The sequence below is a fragment of the Odocoileus virginianus genome, chromosome 19 (assembly GCF_023699985.2).
Source record: "Odocoileus virginianus isolate 20LAN1187 ecotype Illinois chromosome 19, Ovbor_1.2, whole genome shotgun sequence".
NCBI classification, from domain to species: Eukaryota; Metazoa; Chordata; class Mammalia; order Artiodactyla; family Cervidae; genus Odocoileus; species Odocoileus virginianus.
The window spans coordinates 23,596,058-23,608,803 of record NC_069692.1 but is presented as its reverse complement, the minus strand read 5'-3'; the positions used below and the strand labels follow the sequence as shown (position 1 = coordinate 23,608,803).

At 43.8% G+C, this 12,746-nt stretch overlaps 1 protein-coding gene across 1 annotated transcript in view; it reads right to left on the bottom strand.

Moving 5' to 3' along the window:
- Positions 1 to 3,778: 3,778 nt before the first annotated feature.
- Positions 3,779 to 12,746, bottom strand: part of SLC22A16 (solute carrier family 22 member 16) — a 29,386-nt gene continuing 20,418 nt past the window's right edge. The window contains exon 8 of the mRNA XM_020890367.2: positions 3,779 to 4,456. Coding sequence (XP_020746026.2) covers positions 4,259 to 4,456 — 198 coding nt within the window. The 3' untranslated portion in view covers positions 3,779 to 4,258. The remainder of the gene's footprint in view (positions 4,457 to 12,746) is intronic.

Sequence of the window (12,746 nt, the reverse complement as noted above, 5' to 3'; positions counted from 1 at the left end):
GCAGTGACTATTTATTACTTTTGCAAAATTTATAAAATTTACCAAGATTTACGACCAAATGATTGCTAAGGTCTTTCTCAAGAGCCTGTGCAAGCGACAGAAGTAAGTCTGAAATTTGCGCTTTATTAGCCTCACAGCAAATCTTCCCTGCGGGCTTTAAAGCTTAGTGGGTAAAGAACCTGTCTGCAATGCAGGAGATGCAGGTTCAATCCCTTGGTCGGAAAGATCTCCTGGAGAAGGAAATGGCAACCCACTCCAGTATTCTTGGAAAATCCCATGGACAGAGGAGCTTGGTGGGCTAAAGTCCACAGGGTCGCAAAGAGGTGGACACAACTGAAGTGACTGAGCACACAAGTCTTCACTGCAGCTATTATGGGCTGAAACTACCACCAGAACCATCTAAACTGCAGCATCCTCAAGGGAGAAATGTATATTGTAGAACACAATTGATTCAGAACAGGGACAGCATGACAGGCTCCAAATGCTAACTGGCCAAGGCGGGACAGGATGCCCACCACGCTCTACTTGACAGCATGGTGGGATCACACAAAGCGCATGGAGCAACGGCACAATACAGTGTCTGGGCTGTGCAGTGCGGCATTAAATGATGTAGCTATAGTATCTCTGGTGACCTTATTACCAGTTCAGCGTAACTGGGGTCCATGCATCGACTTGACCTCAATAGGCAACGAAGTGTAAGGGGCAGTGGAGATATGTGGATAAAGAAGTGACGTTTTAATATGATCCTGAATTTTCAAATGAAAATACTGAAGCAGAGAGAAATTGATTTGCCCAAGTGAGAAGGCTGATGGCCAGGTTAACTTTGTGTTTTATCCACATGCCTCCACTGGTAACAAGGTCACCTGCCTGAAGTTTACCTATGTGTATGTGGGCTATTCTCTGAGCTTTCCAATTCTGTGGTAAAGTGCTCCTTGAAATGTTTACAACCAGAGACAGATCTGATGTGCTACATACATGACCAGGTTCCAACGATTATAAATATCTAGAGTAGGAAATGGCAACCCACTCCAGTATTCTTGCCTGGAAAATTCCATGGACAGAGGAGCCTGGCGGGCTACAGTCCATGGGGTCACAAAGAGTTGGACACATGTTATTACAGATATACAACATTACTCTTTTTCAAGTATAAAATCAGAAAGCTGTACATATTAAGAGATGCTAGAGGAACAAAGTGTGTTTTGCTTTCTCTATGACTAACATTTGTGAATTGTTATGCTGTGTTTTTCTTTTCCTTTGGAGTTAATAACACTTTTTATGAAGGCTGAGACAGTAACATACAAAAAGCAAGCACCTTCCTTTATGTTAGCAATAAGCAGTGGAAAATAATTAGAAACTTCATAGGAAAACAGAAAACTCTGAGATATTTCAAGTAAGGAGAAATTTAATATAGGGCATGAGTTACAAAAGTATAGGAAGGATTGGTAGAATAAATGGAGGAGAAATTACCCAGAGATCAGGAAGTCACTGCCATCACTGGGCTGGGAGCCCCAAGCCTATATTTCCTGCTTCCACTGCCAGTGCAAAATGTAATTTTTTTTTTTTTTTTTTTTTTTGGACTGGACATTGTTTGGCTCAAAGGTAAAGAATCTGCCTGCAATGCAGGGGGCACAGGAGCCACAGGTTCAATCCCCAGGTGTGGAAGATCCCCTGGAGGAGGGCATGGCTACCCACTCCAGTATTCTTGCCTGAAGAATCCCATGGACAGAGGAGCCTGGTGGCTACAGTCCATGGGGACGCAGAGTCGGACACGACTGAAGCGACTTCGCATGCACACACCAAACACACACATGAGTATTATGGACTAAGTGTAGAATTCAATGAGGTAATGAGAGTGGGGATGAGTACCCTTATAAGAAGGGGTAACAAAACAGCTGCTCTCTCTATCTCCGCCCCCCCCCCCCCCCCACCGCTGTCTCTCTTCCCTGCATGAACAGAAGAGGCCATAGGAGCACACACCTAGATGGCGGCTGCCTACAAGCCAAGGGAAGACGCCTCAGAGCGAAATCTGCTTCGCCAACACCTTAACCTTGGAGCTCCAACCTCTGAAACTGTGAGAGAATAAGTTTCCATTGTTTAAATCACCTTGTCTGTGTACTTTACCTAGCAAACTAACCCAGAACATAAAAAGAAAGTCAAGAAAATGTCAAATATTAACTAAAATGAAAAATCTAAATGACAGTAGAACAGGCTGAGTTTGAAGGAATAAAAGACAGGGAGACAAAATAAGATGACAGAAAGCATTTTAAAATATGTCTTCCTCCTTCTCATATCCTATTTGTTTTTTCTTTTCTTTTTACAAAAGGAAAAAATCTTTTGGTTTTATTTTTTATTTTACAAGCAGAAAGGCCAAGTGAAGAATTGATTATCCAGGGAACTGAATTAATATAAAAAGTCTAAATGACTCAAGTCAAAATCCCTTGCTTAAACTACAGTATCTCTACAATTGTCTTCATCTTTCTTTCACTTGCCTCTACAGATAACACTAATGCTTCCTTAATTTTATTTTTAATTTTTTTTTTTTCATTTATTTTTATTAGTTGGAGGCTAATTACTTTACAATATTGTAGTGGGTTTTGTCATACATTGACATGAATCAGCCATGGAGTGACATGTATTCCCCTTCCTTAATTTTATTTTATTATTATTATTTTTTTTACTTTTATTTTTTTTTCCATTTATTTTTATTAGTTGGAGGCTAATTACTTTACATCATTACAGTAGTTTTTGTCATATATTGAAATGAATTAGCCATGGATTTACATGTATTCCCCATCCCGGTCCCCCCTCCCACCTCCCTCTCCACCCGATCCCTCTGGGTCTTCCCAGTGCACCAGGCCCGAGCACTTGTCTCATGCACCCCACTTGGGCTGGTGATCTGTTTCACCCTAGATAATATACATGTTTCAATGCTGTTCTCTTGAAACATCCCACCCTCGCCTTCTCCCAGAGTCCACAAGTCTGTTCTATACATCTGAGTCTCTTTTTCTGTTTTGCATATAGGGTTATCGTTACCATCTTTCTAAATTCCATATATATGTGTTAGTATACTGTAATGGTCTTTATCTTTCTGGCTTACTTCGCTCTGTATAATGGGCTCCAGTTTCATCCATCTCATTAGAACTGATTCAAATGAATTCTTTTTAATGGCTGAGTAATATTCCATATATACCCTTCCTTAATTTTAATATACTAGACATAAGATGTATCCAACAGCTAAATTTCAAGAGCAAAGAAAAAAAAATAATGAACTTCTGATGAAACCCAAGTAAAGAAAATACCCAAAACCTATGTGCAACTTATATGGAATGCATACTCCTATAACAGATAATACCATATGCCATATTTCTGCAGTCTAAGTGTTTAGGATCTTAAACTGTTTTTGCAAAATATAAGTGAAGCTGAGGAAACAAAATTTGTTACTTTAAAAGAAAGTAAAACCTTTCTATAAATTATTTTTAAATGGTAACAATACTTAAAATTATTTTATATTGGGAACACATCCAGATGTCAATTTCCTAGATGATCTCCAAAGTTAAAAAATTTGCAATACTTTTGCAACACCAAAATGCCACAGCTTCTGTCCATAAGAAATTAGATGTATGGAGAGAATTTGGTAAATTTAGGAAAAACAGGAAATTCAGAAAAGAAAACTCACTCCTGGCCCCTACCAAGTGTGAGTCCCTTAAGTAGACCAAACATAAGTACATTTGTCTGTACATTCAAGCCCTTGGGGTGCTAGAAAGCAAGATAACTATAGTTTTTATACAAGTGTTTTTTGATGGAGCATTTTTTAAAATAAGACTTGAATTTAGAGCTATGATTCTCCTAAGAGAGGAAGGAATATCACAAATAGAATCGGCAAGTGGCTTTGTCAAAAGAAACACACTCTCACATGCCCCCTCCTCCCAGTCAACAGTCCAGGTGTTGGGGGGAGGGGGCCCCAATACTGAAGGGAGCTATGTAGCAGCAGTCCCTCAGTCCTGCAAGAATTAGTGACACAGAAGAACAAACACAGAAAAATATTTTGTGGCAATAAGAAAGCAGTATTTAAAAAAAGAGAGAATTTTCATCGTCTTGCGTTTTATTTCTTCTACTTTTACAAAACAACTGTTTTAAAACTTTCTTACAAAGACTTTAAAAAGACACATATGCATGACATGCAGGAGATGAGAATAATGTTCCTCTAATACAAAAGCATTAAACAATATTTTGGATGCTGGACAGCACTTCTGCACGTTTATGTATTAAGACTAGAATCCTCAGAGCTCCTCACTGCGGTATTTTCTAACACAGTATTACTGGTCGTGGAAAGTAATTTTCCTGAACTGCTCTCTTTTTCAGTCTCCTCCCAAGTAACTGTCAGAGGCCTCCTGAGGGTTTCCGGAAGCAAGAATGTTAGACCTCCACTCATTAAGGCCAAAGTCCCAACAAGCAACTAGAAGGAAGCAAAAAAAAAAGTGAGACATCGAGAAAGAAATGTACCCTTCAGAGAATAATCATTTCTGAACCTTGTTCAGAGGACTATAGAATTGAAATTGACATAACAGCTGGCATTTTTCTCAGTAAGACCTTTTTTGTTACTTTTAATTCATTGACTAAGCTTAATCTGATCATTCATCAACCACCGTGTAGCACCTATTCAATAAATCCCAGTTACTGCCTGCATTATTACTCTTGTCGGCACAGTCCTAGGAGTTACACTGAGGAAAAAAAAAAAAACTCCTTGCCCTGTCTTGTCAGCCTCCAGAGTCTTGGATTTGGACTTGATGGTCAGGGACTGTCTTAGTCAATCCTGCTTCTGCCCCCAGTAATGCACATGCTATCAGCATTCAGCAAATGGTGGGGACTGAATAAATGCATGCATGCAGGAATGAACAGTTCTATGAATCAAAATCTGTAGCATTTAGGGGGAAACAGAGGCAATGGAAACTAGCTGCTACTTTGTGTGGGGGGAACGACAGTTTCCAAGTGATTTCCTATAAAAATTCAGTATTTCTTTACCTTCCAGGTTTTGACACATGAAAGGCAACCTTTTAGACTACCACCAAGGTGTTTGCTTTCAAAAATGCAAATCACATTGAAAACTAATGCATATCTCTTCTCTGTTGATCATTATGAAGATATGGGTGGGTTTTAGAACTAAATCTGGATATAGTCTGTAAAAACTTTGTCTTTACATAATTTAAACTCCTTTAGCAATAAGTACCGAGAAGAGCCCATAAAAATAAATTAAGGCATGGGCTTTCTGATAAATCTGCATATTTGGTGCTTTTATAGTCTCTGAGATACAGTACAAACTGAGACATGACGTGAGGCCACATCAGTTACAGATGTGACCTAGGAAGACAGTTCTTGACTCGTTTTGCAAAATACTAATAACCTAATTCCAGAAATGCATGAGTAAGCCAAGAAACAGTAACAGAATTTAAAGTGATATTGCAAAGGACATAGAAATCCCAAGAGAGACCTCTGTCAGGGTCTGAAAAACACTGAACAAGTCTAAACAAGAAAAAGAATCAAATGGACAATTCAAGACAAGACTGGATTTTCTTTTTTAACTTGGTAGTGAGAATCAGTTCAGTTCAGTCGCTCAGTTGTGTCTGACTCTTTGTGACCCCATGCTGCAGCATGCCAGGCCTCCCTGTCCATCACCAACTCCCAGAGTTTACTCAAACTCATGTCCATTGAGTTGGTGATGCCATCCAACCATCTCATCCTCTGTCGTCCCCTTCTTTTCCTGCCCTCAATCTTTCCCAGCATCAGGGTCTTTTCCAATGAGTCAGTTCTTCGCATCAGGTGGCCAAACTATTGGAGTTTCAGCTTCAACATCAGTCCTTCCAATGAATATTCAGGACTGATCTCCTTTAGGATGGACTGGTTGGATCTCCTGCAGTCCAAGGGACTCTCAAGAGTCTTCTCCAACACCATAGTTCAAAAGCATCAATTCTTCAGCGCTCAGCTTTCTTTATAGTCCAACTCTCACATCCATACGTGACCACTGGAAAAACCATAGCCTTGACTAGACGGACCTTTGTTGACAAAGTAATGTCTCTGCTTTTCAATATGCTGTCTAGGTGGGTCCTAACTTTTCTTCCAAGGAGCAAGCGTAGTAGTGAGTAGTGAGAATAGTCAGGCACTGAACAAACTCAGAACCTTGCATCTCTCCTTTCACTCCAAGCAGGTCCCCCACCCCTATGGCCAGCCCTTGATACCCCACACAAACACCCCAACAACCCCCTCCATCCCACCTCTCCCTGCCCCTGGCCAGGAGGAGTCTTTGATCCCTCTCACCTTCTCACTAGGGGTGGGTGGTGGAGGGGTGTGGGTGGGGGTGGGGTCTCCCCCCATCAATAGATCTCCCTTCTTTCTCACAGACTTCTGATCTTTTCCTTTCCACTGGCTAGTTTCCCTCGGTAAAAATAAGTTTCTTGAGCCTCTTACAACCTCTGTACCCACTCTGCCTGGGAACTTGTACTTGCTACATGTGTGGCCCTGGGCAGGTGACTGAATTTTTCTGCTCCTCAGTTTCCTTATGTAAAATGGAAATAATAATACTACCTGCCCCCAAAGGACTAGTGAAAGGATTAAATTAAATAACACATTTAGGGCACTTAAAACAGTAACAGTTGAGGAGCCAACAAACAGTAGCTGTCATTATTACTATCTTTTGAAACACGCGAAAGAGACTCTCCACCTCAGCCCACATCCATTGCAGCCCCCACCCATCTTCTCCACAGCAGTCCCTGCTTCTCCTTCCATCCTGCCCACCTCCGCCTCCCCCGCCCCAGCAGCATGGCCCTCACCCAATACCCACGGACGCTGCTCTTCCCAGGCCGCAGATTCCTAGGTGCCCAACCTGACAGCCATGCGCCCATTCGGCCTTTCTGAGCCGCTGTCCTGTTCTGCCTTCCTCGCCTCCCCTCCTCCTTTGGGGTCCTGGTCACCTCCCCACCTCCCCTGCTGCTGCCCCTCCGTTTCCACCCTGAACCCCTCTTCCCATCAGGCGCTGAATGCCACTGTGTCCAGGGTTTTGCTCTGAAGTCTCCCTCCCTTTGCCCCGACCCTTCATAAGCTGACTCTCAAGTCCGTACCACGACCCCCACCGTGGGGGCTGTCCTCGGAGTTCCAGACCTGTAAAGGCACCAGCCTCCCCCCTACCCCCTACCCCACTGCACCCTCCCCAGCCATCAGGCAGGCACCTCCCGCTCCTCACCCACAATTCAAGGGCACTGTTCCTCCCCACCTCAGCCTTGTTCCTCCTCCTAGAGTCCCTACAGCCATGAGAACAACCTTCCACCCCTCCAGCTGCCCCCCTCCACCATACCCAACTTGTCACGGGTCCAGGGGGTAACACTTTTCCATCCTGTCTTCTCCAACCTGCCTTTAGTCTGATATGCTGACCTCCTTTGAGATCCCTGCATCCTGTCACCCTTACCTCCTGACAGCCACAACCCACCCTGGGTGTTAGCAGCAATGCTTGCACCCAGACCCAAACTGGCCATGTTTCTTTTCCCCTCTACGTTTTTGCCTTTCTGTTGCTTCTGCATGGAGTTCCCTTATCTCCTTTTCTACACGGCTGACTCACACTGGCCCCTCTAGACACAGATGAAAGGACCCCTCCTGCAGGAAACTTCTCCTCTGGCCCTAGTTGGGGTTGGTAGCCCTCTCCTGCAACCTCATAACCCCAGCATTTCCCTACCCCAGCCCTCTTTTCTGGGACCTCTGCCTTCCACACCAGTCTGGACATCTTTCAGGACAAACGCTGTCTCTTTCATCCTGCTCCTTATCACCTAGCGGGAAGCCTAATTCAAAATCAACACTCAACCTCTGCTAAATGAGTTCATGAATACAAAGATTATGTGAATTAGATGTCCACTTTTTCCCTTAGATTACTAAAAAATAATGGTTGAAAATAAAAGCAACAGAAGGAATAATGCTCATGTGCTTCTTTTGGAAAGAAAAAATATAAATGTATTTTCTAGATGATCATGTCTGTTCCTCAGAAGGAAAATACTGGCTCCCTGGGCAGTTTGACATCCATAAATAAGCTTAATGAGAAATTTAATAATTTATTATTTTTTTTACTCATTAAAAATAACAAGCAACATCTGCAACATCCAAAGGAAGCACAGTCACAGAATATTTTTGCAAATACACACAAGACCCTGATGACAGAGATGGTCCTGGGGAAGGGGGAAAGAGAGTCAAGGTGGAAGAACTTGTTTCTCTGCATCCCCTTTAGGACTGTTTGTTTAACCTACGAAAAAGGCATGGTATTTGGATTTAAACCCAAGTATGTCATTTAAAGGCTTCCCTGGTAGCTCAGATAGTAAAGAATCTACCTGCAATGTGAGACATGGGTTCGATCCCTGGGCTGGGAAGATCACCTGGAGGAGGGCATGGCAACCCACTCCAGTATTCTTGCCTGGAGAATTCCCATAGACAGAGGAGCCTGGCATGCTACAGTTCATGGGGTCACAAAGAGTCAGACATGACTAAGCAACTAAGCACAGCACAGAACATGTCATTTAAATAGTAATAGCAAAAACAGCACCTACATTTTATGACTGGAAAAGACCCTGATGCTGGGAAAGCTTGAGGGCAGGAGAAGTGGGCTATGGAGGATAAGATGGTTGGATGGTATCACTGACTCAGTGGACATGAGTTTGCGCGAACTCCGGGAGGTAGTGAAGGACAGGGAATCCTGGTGTACTACAGTCCACGAGGTCCCAAGGAGTCGGACACGACTGAGCAACTGAACAAAAACAACATTCTATGAAGACTGCTTTTCGTAAAGCAAGTAAAATAGAGCTTGTCATATAATAAGCACTATTAGAGTAGCTGGTAAATAAAATTAAAAATCCCTTTTAACTTTATAGTCCGTAATGGATCTTTATGGATGTCCTTAAAAAAAATCTTTATTTGGTTTTAGTGACTTTTATAGCAGTTTGCTTTTATTGATTTATCTATCTTCGTCTATGTGTCTTGGCTTATTTTTTAAAAACATCTTTTCCTCTTTCATCTTCTATTAATGAGGAACATAAAGAAGAGAAGTGAAAAGCAAAGGAGAAAAGGAAAGATATAAGCATCTGAATGCAGAATTCCAAAGAATAGCAAGGAGAGATAAGAAAGCCTTCCTCAATGCAAAGAAATAGAGGAAAACAATAGACTGAGAAAGACTAGAGATCTTGTCAAGAAAATTAGAGATACCAAGGGAACATTTCATGCAAAGATGGGCTCAATAAAGGGCAGAAATGGTATGGACCTAATAGAAGTAGAAGATATTAAGAAGAGGTAGCAAGAAAACACAGATGAACTATACAAAAAAGATCTTCACGACCCAGATAATCATGATGGTGTGATCACTCACCTAGAGCCAGACATCCTGGAATGTGAAGTCAAGTGAGCCTTAGGAAGCATTACTACGGACAAAGCGAGTGGAGGTGATGGAATTCCAGTTAAGCTATTTCAAATCCTAAAAGATGATGCTGTGAAAGTGCTGCACTCAATATGACAGCAAAGTTGGAAAACTCAGCAGTGGCCACAGGACTGGAAAAGGTCAGTTTTCATTCCAATCCCAAAAAAGGCAACGCCAAAGAATGCTCAAACTACCGCACAATTGTACTCATCTCACACGCTAGTAAAGCAATGCTCAAAATTCTCCAAGCCAGGCTTCAGCAATATGTGAACTGTGAACTTCCAGATAGTCAAGCTGGTTTTAGAAAAGGCAGAGGAACCAGAGATCAAATTGCCAACATCTGCTGGATCATCAAAAAAGCAAGAGAGTTCCAGAAAAACATCTATTTCTGCTTTATTGACTATGCCAAAGCCTTTGACTGTGTGGATCACAATAAACTCTGGAAAATTCTGAAAGAGATGGGAATACCAGACCACCTGACCTGCCCCTTGGGAAACCTGTATGCAGGTCGAGAAGCAACAATTAAAACTGGACATGGAACAACAGGCTGGTTCCAAATAGGAAAAGGAGTATGTCAAGGCTGTATATTGTCACCCTGCTTATTTAACTTCTATGCAGAGTACATCATGAGAAACGCTGGGCTGGAGGAAGCACAAGCTGGAATCAAGATTGCTGGGAGAAATATCAATAACCTCAGATATGCAGATGACACCACCCTTATGGTAAAAAGTGAAGAAGAACTATAGAGCCTCTTGATGAAAGTGAAAGAGGAGAGTGAAAAAGTTGACTTAAAGCTCAACATTCAGAAAACTACGATCATGGCATCCGGTCCCATCACTTCATGGCAAATAGATGGGGAAACAGTGGAAACAGTGGCTGACTTTACTTTGGGGGACTCCAAAATCACTGCAGATGGTGATTGCAGCCATGAAATTAAAAGACGCTTACTCCTTGGAAGGAGAGTTATGACCAACCTAGACAGCATATTAAAAAGCAGAGACATTAGTTTGTCAACAAAGGTCCATCTAGTCAAGGCTATGGTTTTTCCAATGGTCATATATGGATGTGAGAGTTGGACTATACAGAAAGCTGAGTGCCGAAAAATTGATGCTTTTCAATTGTGGTGTTGGAGGAGACTCTTGAGAGTCCCTCAGACTGCAAGGAGATCCAACCAGTCCATCTTAAAGGTCAGTCCTGGGTGTTCATTGGAAGGACTGATGCTGAAGCTGAAACCCCAATACTTTGGCCACCTCATGCGAAGAGTTGACTCATTGGAAAAGACCCTGATGCTGGGAGAGATTGGGGCCAGGAGGAGAAGGGGACAACAGAGGGTGAGATGGCTGGATGGCATCACTGACTCAATGGGCATGAGTTTGAGTAAGCTCCAGGAGTTGGTGGTAGACAGGGAGACCTGGCATGCTGCGATTCATGGGGTCACAGAGTTGGACACGACTGAGCGACTGAACTGAACTGATAGTACACATTGCTATATTTAAAATGGATAACCAGCAAGGACCTATTGTACAGCACATGGAGCTCTGCTCAATGTTATGAGGCAGCCTGGATGGTAGGGGGTTTTGGGGGAGAATGGATACACCTATATGTACGGCTGAGTCCCTTCGCCGTTCACCTGAAACTAGCACAACATAGTAAATAGGCTATACCCTAACACAAAAGCCATGAAATTAAAAGACGCTTACTCCTTGGAAGGAAAGTCATGACCAACCTAGATAGCATATTAAAAAGCAGAGACATTACTTTGCCAACAAAGGTCCAATCTGGTCGAGGCTATGGTTTTTCCATTGGTCATGTATGGATGTGAGAGTTGGACTGTGAAGAAAGCTGAGCGCTGAAAAATTGATGCTTTTGAACTGTGGTGTTGGAGAAGACTCTTGAGAGTCCCTTGGACTGCAAGGAGATCCAACCAGTCCATCCTAAAGGAGATCAGTCCTGGGTGTTCATTGGACGGACTAATGTTAAAGCTGAAACTCCAATACTTTGGCCACCTGATGCGAAGAGTTGACTCATTGGAAAAGACCCTGATGCTGGGAGGGATTGGGGGCAGGAGGAGAAGGGGATGACAGAGGATGAGATGGCTGGATGGCATCACCGGCTCGATGGGCATTAGTTTGAGTAAACTCCGGAAGTTGGTGATGGACGGGGAGGCCTGGCATGCTGCGATTCATGGGGTCGCAAAGAGTCGGACACGACTGAGCGACTGAACTGAACTGAACACAAAAGTTTAAAGTTTGAAAAGAAAAGAAATGATTATAAAGCAAACATATCATGGTTTTGATCAGTCACCCAGAAGCCTGTCCTTCCCTCCTCCCACAGCAGGGGGTCCTGGTTTAGTCAATTAGCCCCATCAGTTTTCCTGGTTTTAACTTGTATGGTTATAGAAAGTCTGTGGAAAAGGGGTCTCTTTCTCTTAAGGAAAAAAAAAGGTACATGAAAGCTTGGGGGAGGTGGGCAAGAAGCATTCTCTGCAGAGGGGATGTCCCAGCAGAGGAAGTGGGGCAGGGTGTCAAGGAGAGCAGGGTGGGGGTGGGGAGGCGCAGGAAGTGTGTGGAGAAACAAAATAGGGAAGATGGGGAGGGGTCAATCTGGAAAGGACAGGAGGATCAGGCCAAGCTGGGGCTTGTTCTGAAGGTGGGGGCAGCTGGATTGGAGCTGTGGGTTCAGCAAACTACTCTGATGGGCTGGGGTAGGTGTAAAGTGAGGGGAGGGAACCTGGGAGGCAGGCAGTGATGAGGGGCTGGACCGGAAGCAGGCGAATAGGGAGGTTTTGAGCGAGGAGGATTTGGTGCTGTGGATTGGGAGGAGTCGGGGGCGGGGGGTGGGGGGGCGGATAAAAGCTGGCACTCTAGTGTCATGTGGGAGACCAAGGACTCCCACCCCATGGTGGAGACAGAAGGAGGAGGGAACATAAGCCAGCTGGGTTTGGGAAATGGTGAAGTTATAAGATGCCCAGGGAGGATATCCACAGGGCTAGTGAGTCTGCAGCTTGGAAGCGAAGGCAGCACTCAGGAGCAGTTACCCATACAGCGATTGGGAAAGAGCCAGGATGGCTCTTGGAGAGTGAGGCAATCAGAAAAAGAAAGAGGAGACAGCGAACAGCCTAGAGAGAGCTCCAAGCAGGAAGTTCCAGAAAGGGAGCCTGGAGGAGGAGGAAGAGGACCAGCACGGCCCACGCCCGGGGCTTGCCCGTGAGTCACTGCAGCCCCACCATCCCCACCTCCCATCACCCATCCTCCTCCTGCCCCAGTTGTGTAACAGTGCTCTGTGTGCCTTCCCAAACTCAGCCGGG